This window comes from Capricornis sumatraensis, chromosome 1 (genome assembly GCF_032405125.1).
Source record: "Capricornis sumatraensis isolate serow.1 chromosome 1, serow.2, whole genome shotgun sequence".
NCBI classification, from domain to species: Eukaryota; Metazoa; Chordata; class Mammalia; order Artiodactyla; family Bovidae; genus Capricornis; species Capricornis sumatraensis.
In genome coordinates this window covers 112759347-112784956 of record NC_091069.1, presented here as the reverse complement: position 1 = coordinate 112784956, position 25610 = coordinate 112759347, and the positions used below count along the sequence as shown (strand labels likewise).

Below are 25610 nucleotides of genomic sequence, written 5' to 3'. Positions count from 1 at the left end.
ATTGGAGTACAGTTGCTTTACTTACCTTAGAAACTTTTCAAGACATTTACATAGCTACTTATTGAATTGGAATCATACTTAGAAGTGGTCGTTTCCAAACTTTCTCTGTTTTATTTAACAATGGAGCCGTGGTCATATTCTTAATGGAGCTGGATACATTAAATTACATTTAAGTTTGATGATGAAAGGGTCATCAGAAAGGATCAACCCTTTGGGGAGTTGATAGGAACCAGCTACACATGGGGCATCCAAACTAGAATACTCAATTAGCTTCATATAAAAAACCATCTTCATGCAGTCTGCCTGATGAGTCAATGCCTAGAGAATACTCTGGCTCCCTTTACGCCAACCACACATGGCCAGGTGAGGGCTTGTGAGAGTCCCATACCTGTGCTATCTTCATACACCACGGTCACTGTCTTCCAGTTGTAGTAGAGGACCAGATCCAAGACTGCCCTGCTGATAGCCGCATAATCGGGGTAGAGGTTGATGTAAAACAGGTCTCTGTTGTCCACGGAGGGGTGTTTCCAGCGAGTCTGTATATGTGGAACCTCGAGAGCGTTGCAAATAGACTGCACAGCACTGACGGAGGAGCTATGGGAAGGACCAAAGAGAGCAGCCACACCAAGCGCCAGCTGATCACATGCTGACGTCCACAGACAAGGAGAGGGGGAGGGGGGGAAGGGAGAGAGAGAGAGAGAGAGCTCTGTGAATTTAATCTCCCCTTTCATGCTTCCTCCTTACTCTCACTATTGGAAACTTTCCTCCACTCTTCATCTGTATGTTGAGGAAACATGCTTAATACAACTTCCAACATCACTGAGATACTAAATACTAGAGATGTAAATGTCGAAATGATTAGCAGCACATCACAGGGCCAATGCCCTGCAAACAAAAATGAGTTGTTGGTCTCACTTCATTACTTTTAATCAGATGGAGTTTAAATCTCTTGCTTGGTGTGATGCCACCCAGAAGCACTCAGAGTGACTATAAGCCATTTGCCAAGTGAATGTCATGAACTCAGTTCTGTCATGTGACAATGTGGCAGTAAAGATAACTAACGTGGTCACTGAATCAGAAGCCTCTCTGGGTGGCTGCAGAGTACTTTGGTTCCAGTCCTTCCCAAAATTCAGAAAAGAGGTCCAGGCTATTGAGAAATTGTCACTCCAGTATTCTGGCCTGGAGAATTCCGTGGACAGTATAGTCCAGGGGGTTGCAAAGAGTTGGACACAACTGAGCAACTTTCACTTTTCACCTTTTCACTAATGTCATAGGCAGTGCAGTGAGTCAGGGTCTCTGGATAATGGCAGAATTGACCAGAGTCCAGGGACCCAGCTCAAGGATGGGCCTATTTCTACATCAACATTAGCCAACATGTAGTTGAACAAAATAAAGTAGATATGTACATAAAAATTAATTTTAACATTATTTTTTTGCATTATAAGATTATATACACTTGAGATAATTTAGAATATTGAAAATTATAAGAAAGTCAAAACGGCCCTGAAATTCCATTAACTTAGAATACTATCAATTCACATTGAGTTGGATAAAAAGATTGTTTGGGTTTTTCTGTAGGAGCTTGTAGGGAAATCCAAATGAACTTTTTGGCCAACCTAATATTTTGGTATTCCAATTTATCTAAAAATTGAACATGATACAGATACAGTTTGATACATTGCTTTCTATATTCAACACTAAGTTTAACACTAAAAGCACACTCTTACCCTCAAGTCATTATAAATTCTGCAAAAGTAATATTTTTAGTGGTATAGAGTAGCCTAGTCCCTGATGCCGAGTGTCATTACTTATTTAACTAACCCTGAGTCTCAAAGAGTCGGACATGACTGAGTGACTGAATTGACTGATGATGCAGAACGGAGCTTCCCTGGTGGCTCAGATGGTAAAGAATCCGCTTGCAATATGGGAGACCTGGGTTAGATCCCTGGGTTGAGAAGATCCCCTGGAAAAGAGAATGGCAACCCATTCCTGTATTCTTGGCTGGAAAGTTCCATGGACAGAGAAGCCTGGTGAGCCATGGTCCATGGGGTTGCAAAGAGTCAGACATGACCGACTGAGTGCCTGAACATGTGGTATTGAATTAAGTTGCTCCTGATTTTTGGTTATTATAAGTAATATATAAGCACTTATTATACTTCTTATATTTTCTCTAACTTTTACATTACTTTCTTAGAGTAGATTTCCAGCTATAATTAAATGCTATTGATATTTTTAAATTTCTTGATATATATAAATCAAATTCTCTTCCAGAGAGGCTGGGACAGGTTATCTTCTATAACCTCATAAAATAAAAGTGTTAGTCACTCGGTTGTGCTTGACTCTTTGCGACCCCATGGACTATAGCCCTTCAGGGTCCTCCATCCAAGGAATTCTCCAGGCAAGAATACTGGAGTGGGTTGCCATTCCCTTCTCCAGGGAGCTTCCTGACCCATGGATTGAACCCGAGACTCCTGCATTGCAGGCAGATTCTTTACTGTGTGAGCCATCAGGGAAGCCCTATCATAGATATATGCTGGCACTGAATATAAGTGTAAAAACATTTCAGATTTATATATTAATGCTAGTTTAAAAGAATTTGGAACTGCTGAGAAACAATAGTTGGCTATATGAATTAAATAATAGCAACATGTGAAATTGTGTTGATTTTTCTAATAATGCCATTTCACAAGTAAAAAAATATATGGCCTTGTTAAGCTTATCTGACTTGATTTAAAGAGAAAAATTAATACGTAAAATTTTGAGAATCATATTTCACATATCTGTGGGACAGCTAGTGTACACAGTCATTCACAAGGAACTTTGTGACACTGTGCTCTTCATTACTGAATTATCACGTGAGATATAAAAGCATAATTTTCTAATACTATAGGTGAAAACTGTCCTCAGATGCTAATTTTCTGGATGTACTTTCACTGGTTAGCAAGAAAAAGTGAAGGCATGAGAGTATATGAACTCTTGTTTTGTCTAGCATAGGCAGTGGATTGAGATTTCTGCTAATATTTAGCCTGGGGATTCTAATATTACTTGACAGAAAATCAATCCTTTTGAATTCTGTTTGCCAGAAAATTACCAGTTTTAAGAAGCTTTGGGGGGGTTTAATTTATAAATATGGCAGGTACTTCAGGCCACAGAAATGTTTTGGATTTTATGTGGGTTGAAGTATTATTGTTAAGTGTGGCTGGCCTTCTGGGGATATTTATTCAACAGTGTTTTGCATGAGTGTGTATGTGAGCATGTGTGTCTGACAGAGACAGGGAGAGGAGATACAGAGAGGGAGGGACAGAGAGAGATCTAACTCGTAGAGATAATTTATGTGAAGATGCTTATACACTTTAAAGTTCTGTATAAACACAAAGTTTTATTATTTGTTCTCAGACGGCTCTGACCTAGATAGTATCTGCAACTTTATTGATCTTTAAAAAGGGAAATATTCTTATACTCAGATGATGCTATAGATTTTTAAAGAAAACCACTATACTATTCAATTATCATCTGTACTCCCAGGAAAGCAAATTTCAGTGTTTTTTTTTTTTTTTTTTCGAAAGGACACAAGAATTTGGCAGAAGAGCATATTAAGTGGACACACCCTGCAGTCCTAATGAGGTTAACTCTAAGTGGAAACAACCCATGTTTAGTTACTTGGAAATTAGTGTGAACATGGCATTCATTGTATTCCACTTAATTGTATGTGTTTTTGTAAGATTTTTTTTTTTTAATGTGGACCCTTTTTAGTCTTTATTGAATTTGTTACAGTATTGCTTCTGTTTTGTGTTTTGGCTTTTTGACTGTGAGGCTTGTGAAATCTTAGTTCCCCAACTAAGGATAAAACCTGAACCCGCTGCACTGGAAGGCAAAGTCTTCACCACTGTACCACCAGGGAAGTCCCCACTTCTGTGTCTTTGATGGGCAAAGCTTTCCTCTAAAAGAGAAAGAGCCCCTCATATTCTGGGGTGATATTCCCAGACGAACACCTGTAGGGAAACCCAACAACTCTCTAGTTACAGTCTATCTTCAAGTATGTCAAATGTGGCTTGAAAGGGTCATCTTGGAAATGTTTGGAGGATTTGTAAATAAGTCCCACATCAAAGACTCTTTCCATGAGACAAACCTTGCCGCCTACATACAAATTAGATTACTTTCTAGGAAATTGTCTTCTGTTCAAACACAAAAGATTTTCTTTGATCCCATAAATTTCCCTGCTTTATTTATTTATTTCATAGTTCCATTTTTTTTCTTATTTTTCCCTCTTTTAAAAAATTGACATAAAATATTATATTAGTTTCAAGTGTAAAACATAATGATTCAATACTTATAATCTTCACATTTCTCTGATCTTGTGGAAAGGGAATAAGGTAATATTTGAGAAGATGCTAGGTAATCCCACTGCTCATGGCTTCTTAGAATTCAGGTTGTGAAGTCTGTGCATTGTGGGCATTTCCACATGCTCGGTAGGTATGACCTTCCACAAAGTTTTATTTGACTGCACTGTACAATTTCATGGTGATATCTCAGCCTCAGGAAGGAAAAACAGATCAAGCTTGACATTTTCCATTCACAGCTGAACCAGTTAATCATAGAGTGCAGGGCACTGAAGGGCAAGCTGATCAGAAAGGCCCAGAAAACAGAACTAGGCAGTGTCCATTAGGAGGGTTCAGATGGTGCTGGGCCGAGATCGCCGGCTAACCCTTGGCACAGAGATGTCCACTGTGCAAAAGGGCAGGTAGCAAAGAGAAGGTGACTTGTGGAGCAGAAACATCACCCAAAGAAGCTTTTAAAAGTGTAAAAGTAGTTACCTCTCCGTGAGGCTTCGAAACTATCAAAAAGGTTAATTTTCTGGATATCGTAGGTTAATGTGGTGTTAGGCATCAGGGTTCGATTTCTGTTAATACTGGTGACTGCAAACTTGAATGCTAATTCTTCAACGTTAACAGGTTCATTTTCCACAGTTTCAAAAATCCCTCCTGCAGAAGCAAAAGAGATGCATGAAAAGCATTAGTTATATTATCCATGTGCATTCTTTAAAGAGAAGAATATAAGTGATACAAGCAAAAGGCCCAAAAGAATCAAAGTAAGAATAGTCCAAATAGATCTCAACCCCAGTTAAAAGTTACATCTATCAGCATATCAGATGCAGATAAAACTTCATATGTGTGCTTAAGATTTCAAATCCAGTACTGGACTGTGCAATACCTATCAGATGGTGAATGGATTCCAAATATTTAGTATCATATCAAGTGTGATTGATAATTCAATGGAGGATGATTTTCCACAGTGTGGACATAAATCACTCTGTGGTTGACCTAAGCACAATTTTAGCTATATCCTGGTAGGACCATCTTTCCTTAGAATGAAACTCATTCTATTTAAAAAAAAATAGACATTCTTGACTTCAGAAGGATTACGCAGAGTTGAGTAGGGCAAAATGAGTCATATGGACACTTAGATTTTTTTCAGAATGAACATACCTCTTCCTTGTGGCTCAGAATTCTGCAGTCATATCCTAGTACTTTCCAAAGTGTGTGGGCAGAATTTAAAAAAAAAAACAAAACTGTTTTTATGTTGCTTCTTGCCTGGAGAATCCCATGGATGGAGGAGCCTGGTGGGTTACAGTCCACGGGGTCGCAAAGAGTCAGACACGACTGAGCGACGTCACATTCACTTTCACTTTCACTTTGAGAAACTGATCCTGTTGCAGAGCAAATGTACATTCTATTTCTGGAGAGTGTTTAGTGTTCCTCCACTCAACAAACACATGCACTGTCTTTGCCATCTTAAACATCACAAGCAACGATACAAAATATCAGCGCTTAAGCAGTCATCAGAGAATTCAGCTCTGATTTTGATGTTCATAAAGGCAATATAAGTATTATTAAATATACATTCTAAATGTTCTTTAAGGGCTGTCCTGGGATTCTCAACAGACACAGAACATACAGTAGAGGCTCTTAACTGCTGGCCACTTAACTCGCTCCTTGATTAATCAATAGTCCTCAATTTCTTTGGAAAAACATATTCATTGGTGCCCATAGAAGGCTGAACTCTTGTAACTAGTAGACTACTATTTGTTTACTCTCACCATTGAGACTGGTTTGCAGATGCTTCAAGTTTTCTCTCCACTCGAAACACACAGACAAAAACAAAACAAAAATCTGAGTGTGAAAATTATGAACATCACTGGCACAGGTACAACCTATGATTATTCTTTCTAAGAAATAGAGCTTCCATTGGCAGACTCTCATTTCAGAAAATGAATTTGACTCCAGTTTGAAAGAACAGTAAACAAATACTCATCTATAATTTTTAAGTTAAAATTATTTGATGGAGAGGCAGATTCTTTCTAAATTGATTTTCTGTGTTAAAAAATCAACTAGTGCCCATTTTTGAAAGCTAAGATATTTGATTCAACTATTTTGGCTCCTTAGGAAATGTCTCTGGGTTTTTTAGACTGATTATGTGAGATGCATGTGGAGATTATTTTTCTTTTTTCTGAGAAACCAGAGATGAATAGGACTTGGCTTTCTTAATGTTTTCCTATGGAGTCATATTATTTATTCTGAAATTAACCTTAGGAAAAACCCTGCTCTTTGACTTTGCATTTTTTTTTTTTTTGTCAGACACTGGTAAACAGGTCCTAGGCTGGAGGGGCTTTCAGATTCTCTCAGAACTGTCAGTAGATGCTCAAAAGTGATGCAATGAGCCCACACAGTAGACAATTGGTCACCAGAAAAAGATGGACATACAGGCATTTCCTGCCACAGTCTAGATGACCCACAATGGGAATAGCCCCTTCTTAAGATCAGAAACTCTTTGATGCTGGAATTTCCACAGTAGTTATAGCAATTATTTGTTTACTTGTCTATCTCCCCAAGAACATGATGAGACTCTCAGGAGGATGGACTGAATCAATGTCCTCACAGAGACCAAAGCATCTTAAGATGTTTAACCTGCAATAATCGTTCGGCAGTCCCCAAACTTCTTGGCACCAGGGGCATGTTTCATGAAAGATAACTTTTCCATCTACCAAGGGTGAAAGTGGGGATGATTTGGGGATGATTCAAGTGTATTACATTTACTGTGCACTTTATTTCTACTATTGTTACATCAGCTCCACTTCAAATCATCAGGCATCAAATCCTGAAGTTTGGGGACCACCTGGTTGAGAAAAGTGAATCATTGGCTAAGTTGCGAGCACCTTTAATCTGCACAAGACAGGCTGGAAGGAAAGAACAAATACCTGTATCAGAATCAGAAGTTCTGAAGTCTAAGCCTTGGTCTACCTATTTTTTCTCTGAGAAAGATTTTTACGTACCAGGAAGAAAGTTTCTATAAAATAGCTCTTTCACTATGAATATTTCATTTAAAACTTACGACAATATAGGTAGGAGGTGGTATATTTGTGTTCATAAATGAAAACATGAACAGAGATATGACACATTTTGCCCAAATTATTCATAATCAGAAAGGCTTGTCTTTAACAAACTCAATTCATTATAAATATAAATATATTTACATCATGATGTATGTCATCTCTAAATGAAGTTAATGATGCTGCCCTGCTTACATTGGGCTTCCCTTGGACGATTGCTCTGTAAAGGGAATGGTATAATGCAGTGAAAGTAACCTGAACACTCAATCATGCCTGGTAAATGAGTATTATTATACATGGATAGGGCTTCCCTGGTGGCTCAGCTGGTAAAGAATCCTCCTGCAATGCAGGAGACATGGGTTTGATCCCTGGTTGGGAAGATCCCTTGGAGAATAAAAAGGCTACCCATTCCAGTATTCTGTCCTGGAGAATCCCATGGACCATATAGTCCATGGGGTCACAAAGAGTTGGACACAACTGAGCGACTTTCATTTCACACATGGATAATGAGGATAAAGAAAGGACTCAGTGCTTGTAGAAGAATTCCTTCTCTTCAAAATTGCTTATTGGGATAGAGTTGTATTTTACATAACGCTGGCTATACCTGAGTTTAAAAGAATATTAAGTGATTTTGTTATGTGCTTAGGTGGTATGAAGGGTACACTCTGTTTTGTCATTTTGGGGGCAATTTTCCTTCATTCCTTCACCAAGCGAACATTATAAATGGTATCATTAGCTCAGTACCCCACCACTATCTCCTTTTTCCTTTAGTGCTAAATTGCTTCAGTTGTTTCCTACTGTTTTTTGACCCTATGGACTGTAGCCATCCAGGGTCCTCTGTCCATGGGATTCTCCAGGCAAGAATACTGGAGTGGGTAGCCATTCCATTCTCCTGGGGATCTTCCCTACCCAGGGATCAAACCTGAGACTTTTATGTCTCCTGCACTGGCAGGTGGGTTCTTTGCTACTACTGCCACTGGGGAAGCCCCAACCTTTTCTTCAGAGAAGATTGCAAATACCAAAAACCTACAGTGAAGTGAGATATATACAAGCCTGCAGAAGTACCAAGAAAGCGAAATACGATAGAAACAGGAGGAAGTTACCAAAAGGTGCCAGACCTCAAACAGAAGCAGATTCTTTCAGCATCAGCCAACTTCCTCTCTCCTCCCCAAAGCTGCAGATTTTACAAAATTGAATGTCAGTGTCTTTGATAGAAGGATTAGAGGGACACATACCTAAAGACATATGTGTTATTATTATTTTAAACTACTACTGTTATTTACTACTACTTCTATTATTATTATTATTATTAGATTTGTAGCTGTGAGTTTGTCACTGAGACCTTTCAAGGGTTTGGGGCTCTCCATCAACTTCTGGATGCCTGGGTTCCGTGGTTTCCAGGTGAGGAGCCCCTAGCTTGTTCCTTCCTCTGTTTGTCTTTTGTGTTCTTTTCTCTCCTTTTGCTGTTCCCCACCCCCTTTCCCTTTGTCCTGAGGTCAATGCTTCTCTCTATTTTTATTATTTAAGCTGAGCTGAGCACGACTTCCCTTAAAAATTCAATGAGCCACAGAAGGGTTAGAGAAAGCAAAACTAAGAAAGTAGCTTAGGTTCAAGGGAGAGTTAAGTGGCCCTTCTCACAAATGACCATTTTATTTTCTCTTAATTGTCTCCATCAAGTCAGTGCATAAGAGAAGAAATCAGGAATTTGAGACTGCCTCAATGAAGGTAACGAACCAAATGAAGATGAAGAACCAGCTTTTTTTTTTTTTTAAACTGTAACTGCTGTGAAGCAGAGCATGGTGGATGGAGTGCAGGAGGGTGATAAACCTCAAAATCCATGTACCTGGCTTTTCCATGTTTACTTTCATGACTTACAGTCACACCTCCTATGTACCCAAAGTTAAGAAGTATTATTTGTATTTTTCACATACACTATTTTCTTTTTCTGTTTTTATTATGTGAATGACATAGAAGTATTTTTTGTTTTCTATTATGTGAATCAGACTGAGTGCCGATCATCAATCATTCCTCATGGCCTGGGTATATGTGATATTGTGATTTGTGAGAAAAAGTACATCTTTGGTCTTTGACCTCCTTTCTGGCACCAGACTCCGAAAACTTGAGATTTCTTAAGTGAGGCGAGCAATAAAGATGTCTTTTGTTATATTAAAGAAGAGCTTTTTGGAAAATACCTAAGGATGGGAACTGCTTCTTAGGAAAATCAGCCATATGACTAGAGGATCGAAACTTTCAGACCCACTCCCAAGCCCACTCCTGATCACTGGGAATGGAGTGGGGCTGGAGATTGAGTTCAAAGGACAATGGCTAGTGATTTAAATGATCAATACCTGTGTAATGGAGCCTCTATAAAAACTCAAAAAGACAGCACTTGGAGAGCTTCCGGGTTGGTGAACATGGGGATTCGGAGAGAGCGGGGTACTGGGGGAGGGCTTGGAGGCTCCATAATTTTTCCCTGTACTTTGTCTTATGCATCTCTGCCATCTGGCTGTTACCCAGTTATATTCTTTTTAATAAGCCAGTAATCTAGTTCACGGGCTTCCCTGGTAGCTCAGATGGTAAATAGTCTGCCAGCAGTGTGGGAGACCTTGTAGTGTGGGAGGATCTGATTTTGATTCTCTCTGCAGATAGATGATGTCAGGATTGAGTTGAATTTCAGGACACCCAGTTGGTATCAGCTTCCCTGGTGGCTGATAGTAAAAAATATGTCTGCGATGCAGGAGACCCAGGTTCGATCCCTGGGTCAGGAAGATCTCCTGGAGAAGGGAATGGCAACCCACTCCAGTATTCTTGCCTGGAGAATCTCATGACAGAGGAGTCTAGTTCATGTGGTTGCAAAGAGTCCCACACGACTGAGTGAGTAAGCACAGCTGGTAATGGCGATTTGCTTGATAGTATGAAGAAATCCTTCCTCTCCCAACATACATGGTGGAATTAAAATCAGAACCCTCTTAATATAGTTAGGGGTCAGTGTCTGTCTTATCACCAATGGATGTTTGGACAAGGGTTAAAGGTCATCATCAGTATATACCTCCCAGCTTCTTCCCAGCTCACCCATCATTTTCAGACTGAGGTCATGACAAATGATAAATTAGAACACATTGTCCAAACAATGTGAAAGGTCAGAAAGCAGAAAAGGTCTTATTTTATTTCGAGTCAGGTTCTGACTTCATTTGTGAATATTCAGTTCAGTTCTGTTCAGTTCAGTCGCTCAGTCATGTCCGACTCTTTGCGACCCCATGAATCACAGCACGCCAGGCCTCCCTGTCCATCAACTCCTGGAGTTCACTCAAACTCATGTCCATTGAATCAGTGATGCCATCCAGCCATCTCATCCTCTGTTGCCCCCTTCTCCTCCTGCCCCCAATCCCTCCCAGCATCAGAGTCCTTTCCAATGAGTCAACTCTTCTTCCAGTACTTTGGCCAATGAGGTGGCCAAAGTACTGGAGTTTCAGCTTTAGCATCATTCCTTCCAAAGAACACCCAGGACTGATCTCCTTAGAATGGACTGGTTGGATCTCCTTGCAGTCCAAGGGACTCTCAAGAGTCTTCTCCAGCACCACAGTTCAAAAGCATCAATTCTTCGGTGCTCAGCTTTCTTCGCAGTCCAACTCTCACATCCATACATGACCACTGGAAAAAGCCTTGACTAGACGGACCTTTATTGGCAAAGTAATGTCTCTGCTTTTCAATATGCTATCTGGGTTGGTCATAACTTTCCTTCCAAGGAGTAAGCATCTCTTAATTTCATGGCTGCAATCACCATCTTCAGTGATTTTGGAGCCCCCAAAATAAAGTCTGACACTGTTTCCACTGTTTGCCCATCTATTTCCCATGAAGTGATGTGACCTGATGCCATAATCTTAGTTTTCTGAATGTTCACTTTCACTTTCACTTGTGAGTATTGGTGTCATTTCAAATGATAAAAGTGGGCTTCCCTCGTAGCTCAGGTGCAAAGGTGGTAAAGAATCTGCTGGTAATGCAAGATACCCAGGTTTTATCCCTGGGTTGGGATGATAAAGGTAGCGCATCAAATATTCTATACACAACAAAATTCTTTGTGTTCTAGAAAACATTTTTTCCTTAATAAATGTGGGTATTTAGGCTTTGTTCATGAGGGTCTAAGGGCTTTGTCTTGGTTTTTACAATTATACTCTGCAGGGAAGAATGAATGTTGGCACCAACAAAACTAACGTGAAAGACTCTGTTCCTTCTGCTCTGCATCTCTCACTTGAGGAGAGTCACCACACATGCTCACTTGACAAAGAGTGTGAAAAAATAAGATGTGTGCACATATTCTGAAGTAGTTTTAAAACTCAAAAGAGAGTTTTTTTGGTATGGGGCAACTTGGGAGATGTGGGAGCAGGGCTGCTCAGAGAACTTTGAGAGTGTAGTCTCCTTGGGAAAAGCTGTGAAGTGGCCTGATCATCACAGTGGGCCACTGAGTGCTCCATCAAGCCGTGGGCTGATTTTTGCTACTGCAGTGGGTTCAAATGGCAGAACACTGAGCCAAAGAGGGTTATTCCCAAAACTTGATCTCTCTTGGACACCTTGATAGAGTTCAGTCTTCTTTGCGATCCATCATCTGTTTCTTCTCTCTGATTTCTCCCTTCTGGAGTTGGAATAACTATTTCATGCCTGTCCCAACATTGTATTTTGTAAATAACTTGTTTGTTTTCACAAGTTCATAGCTGGGGGAGAATTTTGTCTTGGGGTGAATTCTGCCTGGAGCCTCACCCATTTCTGATTTAGATGAAGTTTAGATTAGACTTGGGCTTTAGAGTTAATGCTGAAACAAGTTAAGATCTCTGGGGCTGTTGGTATGAAACACATGCATTTTTATGTGAGAGGGACCTGAATTTTGAAAGAATCAAGGCTTCAGAATGCTACAGACTGAGTGTGTGTGATCCTCCAAATTCATATTTTGAAGGCCTAATGTGACAATATTTGGAGGAGAGGAATTTGGGAAGTAATGAGATCAGAAGAGGGGGGCCCTAATGACGGAATGAGCATCTTTGTAAGAAGAAGAAAGCACAGTCTCCACCATGTGAGGCTGGGAGGAAAGATAACCATCTACAAGCCAGGAAGCATGTTCTCACCAGACATCAGACCTGCTGTCATCATCACCTGGACTTCCCAACCACCAAACTGTGAGAGACAAACATTTGCTGTTGAAGCCACCCAGGGTATGGTACTTACCATAGCAGCCCTTGCTGACTCAGATACACAGCATCTTCATTTTTTAGCCCAAGAGTATTGAAATTGAAGATGGGCAACTTAACAGAAGTTACATCTATGCATGTACCATTCTCTTAGGGATTCTGAATTCATAACGTACTGATTTACAGTAAGCAGAGAAAAATTCACTTGAAATTGCAGTCAAACTTAGGTAGCAGGGTTTTTCTCTCTATTGGGTAGACTCCTGCACCAAGTTCATGTTAAGATGTAGACAGTAGTGTTTTGTGACAATAGGGACGCAGCTGGAAACCACAGATGGCTGCCTCCTACACAGGGGTAGGTTGCCTTCAGTGGGATGTGGTGATGGGGAGATAGAAACCTAGTCAGAACTCATGGCTTGCATCACATAGTTCCATCTAGACTTCCAAGAGAATTGTTCATAATTACAAAGCCTACTGCTGTAGGGTCAACAGCATAATACTGTAGGCAAAAGGCAGTGGTTTGAGAAGGCCAAGACCAAACTCTGCACTGTTACAAGAATATCTAAGGTAAATCCAAAACAATGGTTTCCAAACATTCTCTAGACCCTATTTCTTATATAACCCCATAGAACTGTAATGTCAAGGAATGGGGTCCAGAAATTTGTATATTAAAATGACCCAGCCTTGATGTAGTTCCCATTGATTGAATATACTTTTAAAGTTTATTTTTACTTTGTTTCCAAGGATACTTAATAACCTGCTTCCTAATCTGCTTTCAAATCATTGCTTTCCCCTAAAGATCTTTTTCTCTGACTTTATGGCTTACAGAAGTGTAGCTCAGTTCAACACACATCTGTTAAGTATATGTGTGCTTTCCCTGAAGAAAGCTGTTTTTAGTTATGACAAAAGAGAATTGGTCATTCCCTAGTTTTCTGTGGAGCAGGGAGGAATTCCAGCCAAGCCAGTGTAAGTATAAAATGGTAGAAATTAAGGTCCTTGTCACAGGCGCATATTTTATAGAGAAGCTGTTCTGTTATTGCCCATTGTTTCCGCCCCAGCTCACTCTAGATGGAGCCTCTTCTGGATGATGTGTGGGCAGTATGAAATGTACACCATTCTTCCCAAAAGGAATTTAAGAAAAACAATACTCCATTGTTCCAGGAATCCATCTCATTGAAGATGAAAAAAAAAAAAAAAAAAAAAAACACAAAAATAATGGCACTCAATCTTGTTCCTATAAAACCAATACATTGTTTTGATTCTACTTAACCTGATAATGGTGAATATATTCCCATAACAACCATTTCAGAGATGCAATAAAATAACACCCCACATATATTTATTTGTTTGTTTTGTTCTTTTACTTCAACTGGTCATTGCTTTGTCATATCTAAAACTATTGAAGAAGTCATTCATTCATTTGATGATTCATTCACTCATTTGTTCATTTATTTATAAAATGCCTACCCTACTGTGAGCCAGACACTGTTCTAGGCACATGGGATACAACTGTGAACAAAACAGACAAAAATTTGACTTTTGAGGTTTACATTCATCAACAAGAAAGCCATTGACATGTCAAGGTGGGAGACTAGGAAAGATCTCACTGAGGGGACAACTTCTGAGTAAAAACCTGAAGGAGGTAAGGAAACTGCTCTGAAGATAATGGGAGATCATTCTTGTTGGAAGGAATAGAATGTCTTGCAGTGGGAATCCCAGAGAGCCATATAGGCCAAAATAGGACTCTGGGTCTTAAATACTGAGTGAGATGGGAATCACTAGAAGATTTTGAGAAGAATAGTGATATGATATGACATATTTCAAGAGAATCACCTTGTGTGATTTTGCAACTTAATAAAAGAAACGTATTCTTTGATCTTCTACATACATTCTCTGGCACAGAAAAGGCTCCTAAAGCCTTTAGAATTTCCTAAGTGGTGAGAGCAATCAATGTGTCTTTGTTATGTTAATGAGGTGACTTTGGAAACCACCTCTAAGGATGGGGGATGGTTGCCAGGAGAACCAACCAAGTGATTAGAGGGTTGGAACTTTTAGTACTACCCTCTGACTTTCCTGGAGGAGAGAGAGGTTAGAGGTAAACCAATCATCACTGGCCAGTGAGCTCATCAATCATGACTATATAATGAAGCCTGAAGGATGGGTTTCATAGAGGTTCCAGGTTGGTGAACACATCCATATAACAGGAAGGTTGTTTGGTTTGTGTTGTTTGTTTAATTGCTAAGTCATGTCCAGCTCTTTGCTAACCCATGGACTGCAGCATGCCAGGCCTCCCTTTCCACCAGGGGAAAGCTTTAAAATACACTTTAACACACTGGTAAATATAAGTAAGTATTTCTCTGAGCTCTGTGAGTTGCTCTAACAAAGAAATCCATGAGGGAAGAGGTCACGGGAACCTCTGCTTTGTAGCCAAGTTGAATGGAAGTTGTAGGTAGCCTGGGAACCTACCATTTGAGATTGGCATCTGAAGCTGCAGGGGAGTCTCATGGGACTGAGTCCTTACCCCATGAGATCTAACACGATCACCAGGTTTCATTAAGTTAAACTGTGGGACACCCAGTTGACATCACAGAGAATTGCTTGGTGTGGGAAAACCTCTGCACATTGGATGACCAGAAATGCCAGAAGTGTTGTGAATGCGGCAGTAATGTGAGATTAAAGGGGGATTTGTCTAACCCTCCTTGGTTTCTGTATTAAGAATGGACTGAAGGAAGGGAGACAGGAGCAGAAGGGGATAACAGAGGATGAGATGGTTGAATGGTATCACCGACTTGATGGACATGAGTTTGAGCAAGCTCTGGGAGTTGGTGATGGACAGGGAAGCCTGGTGTGCTACAGTCTATGGGGTTTCAAAAAGTTGGACATGACTAAGCGACTGAACTGAATGGAAGGGAAGAGAAAGGCAAGAACAGAAGCAGAGAGATCTACTCCTGGAGCAGATGCAGTGATAGGTCATTTTAATAAGAGGCACTGAGATAATCCAGGTGAGAGATGATAATGGTTGGTACAGGTATTGGGGCATGACAAAAAGTGGTTGAGTTCCAAATAAAAATTGTAGAGCTGGCAGGATTTGCTGATGACCCCTAAGTAGAGGTGTTTGACTTGGAGTATAGTGATTTTGTGGTCAAAATCACTCTTGCAAGCAGAGGTGTCAACCAGGAAGTCGTAGTCTGGATCTGAACTTTATGGGAGAGGTCTGGACTGAAGCTAGAAATTTGGGAGTTATCACCAAAGGTGGTAATTAAAGTCACAAGACTGGTTAGCATTACCCGGGAGCAGGTGAGGACAGAGAGCAGCAGAGAGAGGAGAGGTGTGGTCACAAGCCAAGGAATGCCTGCAGCCATCAGAAGCTGGAAGAGGCAAGAAACGGGATCATCCCTAGAGTAAGCACGACCCTACTGACAGCTTGGTTTTGGACTTCTGGGCTCCAGAGCTGTGAGAGAATACATGTCTGCTGTTTTAAGCCAATCAGTTTGTGGTAATTTGTTATAGCAGCCACAGGAAACTAATACAGTATCCCCATTGTCTCAAGAGAGTTTTAATAGTGGCTGCTTTTAATTACTATATTATTTTCCTCTTTGTAAAGTGTTACTTTATTCAGTACTTCAAATAATAGTCTCTAGGTTTCAAAAAAAAAATAAAAAAAAACTTGATTTTGCAAAGAAAGCTAAATAGATGTACTACACAAAAATCAGGTTTCTTTGTTTATTATATTTTCCTTGAACAAGCAATAAACAGGGAAAGCAGGTTTTCCTTGAACTCCACCTATTGCCTCAACTAGCTGCTATGTACCTGTTGTGATAAATTTCGAGGTCATCCAGGAAGGAAGGATAAAACTATTAGTTGACAATCAAGAAATGCAAAGCTTCAGTATTGTTGACTCCTGTTTTACATTCCTGCCGAATAATAGCCATTTCAGAAGCTATCAACAGAAAACAAGATGGAAATTTGATCTATTCCTTTGTTGATAGCTGCTCCTTAAATATACAATATTATATTACCTCCATTTATTGCCACATCTATAATTCTAGTTTATTACATCATAAACAATTTACTATAGGCCTCTATTTACTGCACCTTTAATTTCAAGGCTACGCATTTAAATTCTAAGACTCCCTTTGATAAATACTCTCTTCCTATTCAGCTTAACCTCTTCTTGTTTAATTTTGGAGATCAAAATATTCTTGATGAAGATTTCGTGGTAGGTGAATTTGGAGGGGTAGCAAGTGTTTCTTGACCTAATGGACAGTGAAAGGACAGGGGTATCTGAATTTTTACTTTTCAAGAAGTCCTGCATGAGGACAGAGCTGTGCATAAGGATGGGGACGGACTCAGTGGTCTGGCTTTTGACCAAATCTGCTACAAGCATCTTCAGAGCTTGGTGTCCTTTGAAAAGGGACAATGGGGTATGGTGTCCCCCCTTGAGATAGTGACCACACCCAAGCTCTCTCCTTGATGTCCCAGAGATAGCATGAATTCAGTAGGAATGGCCTTTGAGGAAAAAGGAAATATGTCTATGGGGTGAGGAATTTGTTCAAAGGATAGCCAGTTCTGGGAAACACTAGTTAAGAAAACAGTTATGCTTTATGAACAGTTTAGCAGATGCCTCCAGTATTTTTTCTTAATAAATTGCAATTGCACATAAAAGAAAAAAAAAGTACTCAAAGCCTAAAGTACTCTTATGCCAGTGATATTCAATTTAATTCAATTCATCAAATTTTTTTGGCAACCTATTCATATCTACGACCATGCTAGCTAGCCACAAGGTGAAAGTCTTTCCTGATTCTTCTTTGAGAGCTGAACTCTTCCCTCTATTTTGATAATATATAATCTAGCTCATGGGGTTTCCCAGGCAGTGCTAATGGTGAAGAACCTGCCTGCCAGTGCAAGGGATGTAAGAGATGCAGGTTCGATCCCTGGGTCAGGAAGATGCCCTGGAGGAGAGCCCTGGCAACCCACTCCAGTATTCTTGCCTGGAGAATCCCATGGACTGAGAACCTGGCAGGCTACAGCCCATAGGGTTGCAAAGAGTCAGATGTGACTGAAGCAACTTACACACGCGCACACACACGCACACACACACACACACACACACAACCTAGCTCATATTTGAGGACTTCATTTTGGTGTAAAATTATAAGCTGGAGTCTGTTTCTTAGGGGTAGGGACAGTCTTTGTTGATACTTGCCCTCTCTGCCAGGACTCAGTGCAATGATTTGAGCATAGTACATTGTCCCCAACAAAAGATCAATCAATTGAACTGAGCCTCTTTTTGCTTTAACATCTTGCCTGATAAAGTGGTAAGTCGTGCCAAGACCAAGAGGCTTACGAGAGAGGAGGTGGTTGTTGAGGCAGTTAGATAAGCGTGACTTTCCCCATCACTGCCTTTTTAGCAGTGATGGCTCACACTCTCTCAACTATTATGGTCCATCGTCCCCAAGCATGTTCAGAGCTCTGATTCTCTCTAAACGCTCATTTTCTTCAGGCTGCCAGCACCACCGCATCCTGGAGGAATGGCTCATCTCCTATTCAGCTACTGATTTCAGGCCAGAACCAGGAATATTGCCAAAGGATTCATGCCAAAGTTTTATTCTTATGAATGTCTGTGATCATTCTAATGTCTCTGGAGAGCAGTTACATTTTTAGCTTTTAACATCTCATTTAAATGCTGAAAAGGCTCAAATTTCATTTATCTACTTATTAATTAAATCAATGAAATATGCCAAGTTCACAACCTGTAGTTCCAGGGAAGCTGTGTTAGACATTTCATCATAGTTTTCTAGTTTTCTTCCCCTTCTATTTCTGCTATTCCTCAAGCTGAAATTTCGTCTTGCTGAGAAGGAAATATTGCTGTTAAAGATGAGAACTGACGTCTGAAGCCAGAACAAGTGGAAGCTCACAGTTCTGACAGAGCAGTATTTACCAACGTGTGTGCACAGAAGTCACCCATGAGATGCTGCATACAAAAAGAGTGCAGTGGTCAAGTATGTTTGGGAAGACGGCTGAAAACCATCCCTTTCTGGAAATTCACACTGTATGATAACATATAAAATTCTTTGAGAAGCTCTATAGTAAAGAAACCAATTTGATTCTGTTTAATCCAGTGTCTGTCAGATTCATTTGATTACAGAACAGTTTTGTTTTTTTTTTTCTTTTGCAACTGGGACATGCAAACACACGTCCTGAGAAACACATTTTGAAAAATGTGATACAATGACCTTCTTTCTTTGGGAATAAAATAATTTGCAGTCTTAAATATTTTGCTTTTGTGCTCATTTTAATGAAAAGTTAAAAAAAATATTGATCAGAAATACAAACCTCCTCTATGACACAGCTTTTAGAGAAATTAATATTGGATTTATATCAACAACTTTTATCTCTTTTTCCATTTACAAAAATAAGAAGAGGGTCTGTGTTTCTATGAAAAAAAGGCACCTTTTAATCAGTCATTTCAGATATGTCATAGTCAGGATGCAAGTTCTTGACATTTAATGCAGATATTTAAAAATGCAAAGCCCTCTGCTACATTTTCTTTTTATTCTTTTCCATTAGGTTTTAATATCTCTGCATATTTATTTGAAACATTAATAAAGCCTTTTAATGAAACTTTTCATTCACTGATTTAGACCTTGTGCAAAATGGTATAACAGGCAATAATTATCATGTAGAACACCTGAAAAGGTTACAGAATCTCAAAATTAAACAACATATTTTACTACAGCCCTCTTCCATTAAAGAATTTCATGTTGAAATTCTGTATTTTTATTGTTCAAGTTTCCCAGAGTCTAGAAAGTATTTCTGTTGAACATACACTCCTAGATTGGCTCAGTTACATTCTCCTGTCTGACACTAAAAACACGAACAGTTTGCCAAAGGAGAAAAATAATAATTTCAAGCTCTACCACTCAGAGAGTTAACAATATCAAGATTTAGGTGCATTTTCTTCCAATTTTTTCCCCAATGTTTATGCCTATACTAGAATTATGTTGCATATCAGATGTTGGGTTTTTCTCTTGATGACATTGTGTTTTTCTCTTAATGACATTTTCTGTTATTTAATATTTAGTAAAATAAAGTTTTAATATGTATAATATTTTACCGCAAAAGACAAAGGTTTGTTTAGGTAACTGTTGCCAGATGTGTATCTATTTCCAATTCTTGCTATCCAAAATGTTTCAACAGATATATTTTCATGAAAAACATTGTCTATTTATGTCTTCAATTATGTTCATTTTCAAAGATGTTGATGCATATTAATTACCCTCAAGAAAGCTTCCATCAATTTACATGCCTACATGAGTGTATAAAATGGTGTATTTCTCTGGATTTCTAAGCATTGTAAATTAAAAAAAATTCAATTCCCTAGGCAAAATCTTTGCAATTGATGGTTATTTAAATTCACACTTCATTGACTATTAATGAAGCTGAACGTTTCCCCACAATGTCCTATTGTATTTCGTTGTAATTGTTCTTTCTTCCATTCTTAATTTCTGGGTTTTGTCCGTTTTGAGTGGGGTAGCCACAACTGAGTATATGAAGAAATGCAAATCTCTTTTGCCGAACTTCCCAGGTGGCCCTAGTGGTAAAGAACCTGCCTGCCCATGCAGGAGATGAAGAGATGTGGGTTCGATCCCTGGGTCAGGAAGATCCTCTGGAGAGAGCAATGGCAACTCTCTAGTCTGGTATACTAGTCTAGTCTAGTATTCTTGACCAGAGAATTCCACGGACAGGGGAGCCTGGCCAGCTACAGTCTGTGTCCCAAAGAGCTGGACACGACTAAATGACTAACGCAGAATGCATTTGTTGGACTTTCATATGAGGCTCAAGAGAAAGCAAGTCCATCTCTCTTCCCATACCCAACCTACAAAACTGGAAGCTTAACGGTTGTCAACACACTGCCTTTCACCATATTGATAGAGAAAGGGAGAAAACACATGCAGTGATTAGAATTGAAGGAGTTCTACAAAGGACAGCAGAGATTAAAAATATTTTAATGGGGTTCAGGTCTCCACTTCTAGTTATTTCTGGGGTCCAGCTACACCCTTGCCTTTGCATCTCCATATATTAATATATGAGCTTTCCGGGTGGTGCTAGTGGTAAAGAACCTGTCTGCCAACGCAGGAGATAAGAGATGCGGGTTCAATCCCTGGATGCAGAAGATCCCCTAGTATTCTAGTATTCTTGCCTAGAGAATTCCATGCTACAGTCCATGGGGTTGCAGACGGAGCAACTAACAGATATTAATACATATAATAAATTCTCCTTTTCAACTTAAACTAATTTCTTGTGGGTTTTTATTAAATGCAACCAGAGTTGTAGCTGATATTTTATCTTTATGACATTTGTTTTATTGCTGTAACATTTAAAAAATTCTCTCTATGGAATATCAGAGAAATATTGCCTACTATTCTATCCTGTTGACTTTTAAATATTTAGTGTTCTAATGTCTTTAGAATGTATTTTGTGTATGGTGTGAGGTAAACTTTTTTTGGTAATATATGAAGACATTAATAAATATGCTATACTAAAAGAAATTCTCATTATTGTGGAATTTTAGACAGATTACGGGTTAAAATGTGTTTCCTGAAACTTTTGGTTTGCTTATGAAGGAAGCATAGAATTTTGAGATGTATAGAAACATAGTCAGAGCATTAGAAAAGACTTAAAATTTGGAAAATATTGGTCAATTTAGGACAATGCTCCTGGAAATAAGTTAAATTTTCCCCCTGCCTTTTTGTCTCCAGCTGTAGAGGTTTCAGGTATGGCACCTCTTATTCTGTCCTACACTAATTTTAATCCCCCATTTGGAGCTGCAAGCCTGAACTCTCTTGTTTAATCTAGAGTCTCTACAACTGTACAGTGCATTGCACAAAGGTGGTCAGTGAATGCTTGTGAAATGGATGCATAATGGAATGTGAGTTTTAACTGGAAAGAGAGGCAGTAGGGAGGTAGCCCAGGGATTTACCTGCAATGTTAACATGATCTAACTAGTGTTTTAAGCAGGTCATTATACAGTTATAGTTTTATAATATATATTTACAGCACCTTTACCTTTTTCTCCATTGTTTTTTTTTATGGCACAATTTGCTATGTACATACTTGTTCCCAAAGTTGTCTTTGGTTTTTCAAAGTTGATCTCTTATCAGGAAAAAAGTGAAAGTGAAAGTGTTAGTTGCTAAGTTGTGTCCAATTCTTTGTGATTCCATGGACTATATGTAGCCTGTCAGGCTCCTCTGTCCATGGGATTTTCTAGGCAAGAATACTGGTGTGGGTTTCCATTCTCTTCTACAGATCTCTCATCATAAATCCAAACTATTAGCTAAAAGTAACATTGATTCATTTCTGAAAATCAAATTCTGAAATCAAACAAGCGCATCTTATGTGAATCATTACAAATATGAACTAACCAGGAAGAAAAATGAGAGAAGAAAAGTCAATGTGCATTTGTAATGTGGAGGATATGTCTGGTTAGCAATTAGAATGACTAACCATCATGGTTTTCCTGGGTTGCAGAATTTTCAGTGTTAAGACTAGGATAGTATGTCACCCTAGATCATGAACTTCTTATTGCAAAATTCAGGTCACTCTGTAACCTGACCAATATAAGCAGCTTTGACTTTACCCATATTAGGTGAATATCTGTGGGGAGCACTGGGGAGTGTAATTCATGCCATCTGAAAGCAACGTGATATTTTATTCTTCCAACTTTAGAAATTGGAGAGAACCTCAGCAATGTAATTGCAAGGGCTAGGAAAATGACTAAAAAACCTCAGATGTAAAAGTTAACTCTAGCTATAAATGCTTCTTATAGTTTTGATTTTAATTTCCACTGGGATTTTTTATAAATAAATCTCTCTGTCCTTCAACTTTTTAACTTATCAAATGCGACTGATAACATGAAATGACAACAATGAGTTATGATAACGCGGAATGATCGAAAGCATTCTGTAAGCATTGTGCCAAGTTTCTTCTAAAGCCTAATCTTCTTCAAGGATGGAATTTGATTAGATATTTTACTGTTTTCCTTAGAATTCAGAGTCCAGCTTTTCACAGGACAAGGGACAGTGAATTTGAACCTGCATTTGGATGAACTCAAATATTCTTGGGGCTTGAAGATCACTGATGACTGTCTCTCACAAGCATCCTCTGAAGTTGGTAGGAGTCCCTTCTCATTGCCATGTAACTGGACAGAATTCAGGAATACGTGCCTGGGTGGAAACACCAGTTCATACTTGGGCACCGTGAGTGCATGATAAGTCACTTCAGTCGTGTCCGACTCTGTGATACTTTGGACTGAAGCCCACCAGGCTCCTCTGTCCATGGGATTCTTCAGGGAAGAATACTGGAATGGGTTTCCATGCCCTCCTCCAGGGGATGTTCCTGACCCACGGATTGAACCTGTGTCTCTTATGTCTCCTGCACTGCAGGTGGGTTACCTGGGAAGCCACTGGGTACCACACAACTGAGCTGAAATTACACTTAATTTCATAGCACAGGAGGACTCTCTAATAACTGCTGATGGGGGCCTGAGGAATCAACAATGACCTGGTGAGGGGGAGCCTGGGGCCATCACAATCAACAGATGAAAGCTAGCTCCAGGGAAAAAGGAACTGAAGAGCTAGAGTTGGAACTAGGGCAATGGGAACGCGAAAGAAGTCAGGAAAGGTAAACTGTTTTAATTCGACATTTCAAACATCTAAAATTAATGGAAAAATTCTGTGATGAGTAAAATATCTGAATTACCAATAAAGTCAGGCTCCTCGGCTGTCCTTGAAGTCTCACTCACTGGCCTCCCCCTGACACTGACTCTGCTCAGCTCTATACTGGGAAAACCATGGGCTGCAGTCACATCAGAGAGTACCCTTCTTACCAGTGTGTTCATGATGGTTGTGAATTCAGCCATTTAAACTTGAGTGTGTCTACTTCAGTGAAGTAAGAGAGTTAGAATAACTTTTCAATGTATCTACTTTCAATTAAAGAGTGGCTTGTGTGTACTTAGTCGCTTGGTGGTGTCTGACTCTTGGGCAACCCCATGGACTGACTGTAGCCTGCCAGGCTCCTCTGTCCATGGGATTTCCCAGGCAAGAACACTGGAATAGCTTGCCACGTCCTTCTCCAGGGGATCTTCCTGACCTAGGGTTCGAACCTGGGTCTCCTGTGTCTCCTGCATTGTAGGCAGATTCTTTACCTGCTGAGCCATCAGGGAAGCCCTAGAGAGTGGCTTAGGTACTCAAAATATTGTTTTCCTATAAATTGAACACTCTCAGTGCCAACTACTGTGGTAAGTACTTTATACATATTGCAATGTATATATTATTTTCCCTATATATATATTATTATAATCCCTCTAGTTAATTATCTAATGAGATAGATGCTACTGTGCTGTTCTGTGCTTAGTTGATCAGTATATCTGACTGTTTGCAACCCCATGGACTAACTGTAGCCTGCCAGGCTCCTCTGTCCATGGGATTTCCCAGGCAAGAACACTGGAATAGCTTGCCACGTCCTTCTCCAGGGGATCTTCCTGACCTAGGGTTCGAACCTGGGTCTCCTGGGTCTCCTGCATTGTAGGCAGATTCTTTACCTGCTGAGCCATCAGGGAAGCCCTAGAGAGTGGCTTAGGTACTCAAAATATTGTTTTCCTATAAATTGAACACTCTCAGTGCCAACTACTGTGGTAAGTACTTTATACATATTGCAATGTATATATTATTTTCCCTATATATATATTATTATAATCCCTCTAGTTAATTATCTAATGAGATAGATGCTACTGTGCTGTTCTGTGCTTAGTTGATCAGTATATCTGACTGTTTGCAACCCCATGGACTGTAGCTCACCAGGCTCCTCTGTCCACGGGGATTCTCTAGGCAAGAATACTGGAGAGGGTTGCCATGCCCTCCTCCAGGGGATCTTCCCAACCCAGGGATTGAACCCAGGTCTTCCGCATTCCAGGTGGATTCTTTACCAGCTGAGCCACCAGGAAAGCCCAAGAATACTGGAGTGGGTAGCCTATCCCTTCTCCAGGGGATCTTCTCCATCCAGAAATCAAACCAGGGTCTCCTGCATTGCAGGTGGATTCTTTACCAGCTGAGCTACCAGGGAAGCCCATAGATGCTACTATCATCTCTATTTTCTAGAAGAGCAAACTAAGGCTTAGATGTGATAAACAGCTTTCCCATTGCCACATAGCTGGTAAATACTAAAACATGCTTGAAATTGGGCTGATATGGTTACAGAACCTTTTTTTTTTTTTCATTTATTACTCATCTGTTGACCCTCAAAAGCATAGAATTAAGTGAAGTAGCTAATATCTTACAAGCAAGTGTCCATGTATGACTGAAACACAAATGACTGAATAAGGAAAGAAACATGTACAATAATTGAGATCTCTGGCAAATGTATCCTGAGAATTTTTGAAAGTCGAGAACCAATATTTTTGTTAGTATAAATCATTATTCAGAAACTGATAGCAAGAGTGTGTTAGTTGCTCAGTGGTATCTGACTCTTTGCGACCCCACGGACTGTAGCCCGCCAGGCTCCTCTGTCCATGGGGTTCTCCAGGCAAGAATACTGGAGTGGGTTGCCATTCCCTTCTCCAGGGGATATTCCTGACCCAGGGATCAAACCCTGGTCTCCTGCACTGCAGGCAGATTCTTTCCTGTCTGAGCTACCGGGTACTCTTAATAGCAAGAGGCAGGATAGTTAATAAGATGATGGTGAGAGACTGGGTAACTCAGAGTCTCAGCTTTAGAGCCAGTTTTCTGACTCAACAGTGCCTCACAGGGATGCCATAGACCTTGTATCTTTAAAAAAAAAATGTACCTTTATTATGCACTGGACAGAGCTGTGAAAGCAGCAGCCTGGCAAAGTATGGTCATATATGCTGATTACTGACCACGTAGACCTAAAGTGGGTGAGCTGTTTTGAGAGTGAGTATAAAGTCTAAGTGCATGGTCAGAAACATTTCTATTGCTGAGCATTCCAGTGTTCAGAGTCTATAACATTCCTTATCCCATTTCTTGTCA

At 39.8% G+C, this 25610-nt stretch overlaps 1 protein-coding gene across 9 annotated transcripts in view; it reads right to left on the bottom strand.

Moving 5' to 3' along the window:
• The window catches only part of GRIK1 (glutamate ionotropic receptor kainate type subunit 1), a 466511-nt gene that overhangs the window by 168385 nt on the left and 272516 nt on the right, over positions 1-25610 (bottom strand). For 6 of the 9 annotated variants that reach the window (XM_068967473.1, XM_068967638.1, XM_068967554.1 and 3 more), the window contains exons 2-3: positions 4815-4982; positions 389-646 (exon numbers count right to left, since the gene is read on the bottom strand). The exons of 1 other annotated variant lie outside the window; for it this stretch is intronic. In XM_068967473.1, the coding sequence (XP_068823574.1) occupies positions 389-646; positions 4815-4982 (426 nt within the window). The remainder of the gene's footprint in view (positions 1-388; positions 647-4814; positions 4983-25610) is intronic. 2 more of the 9 variants (XM_068968044.1, XM_068967965.1) reach the window with 1 other exon arrangement.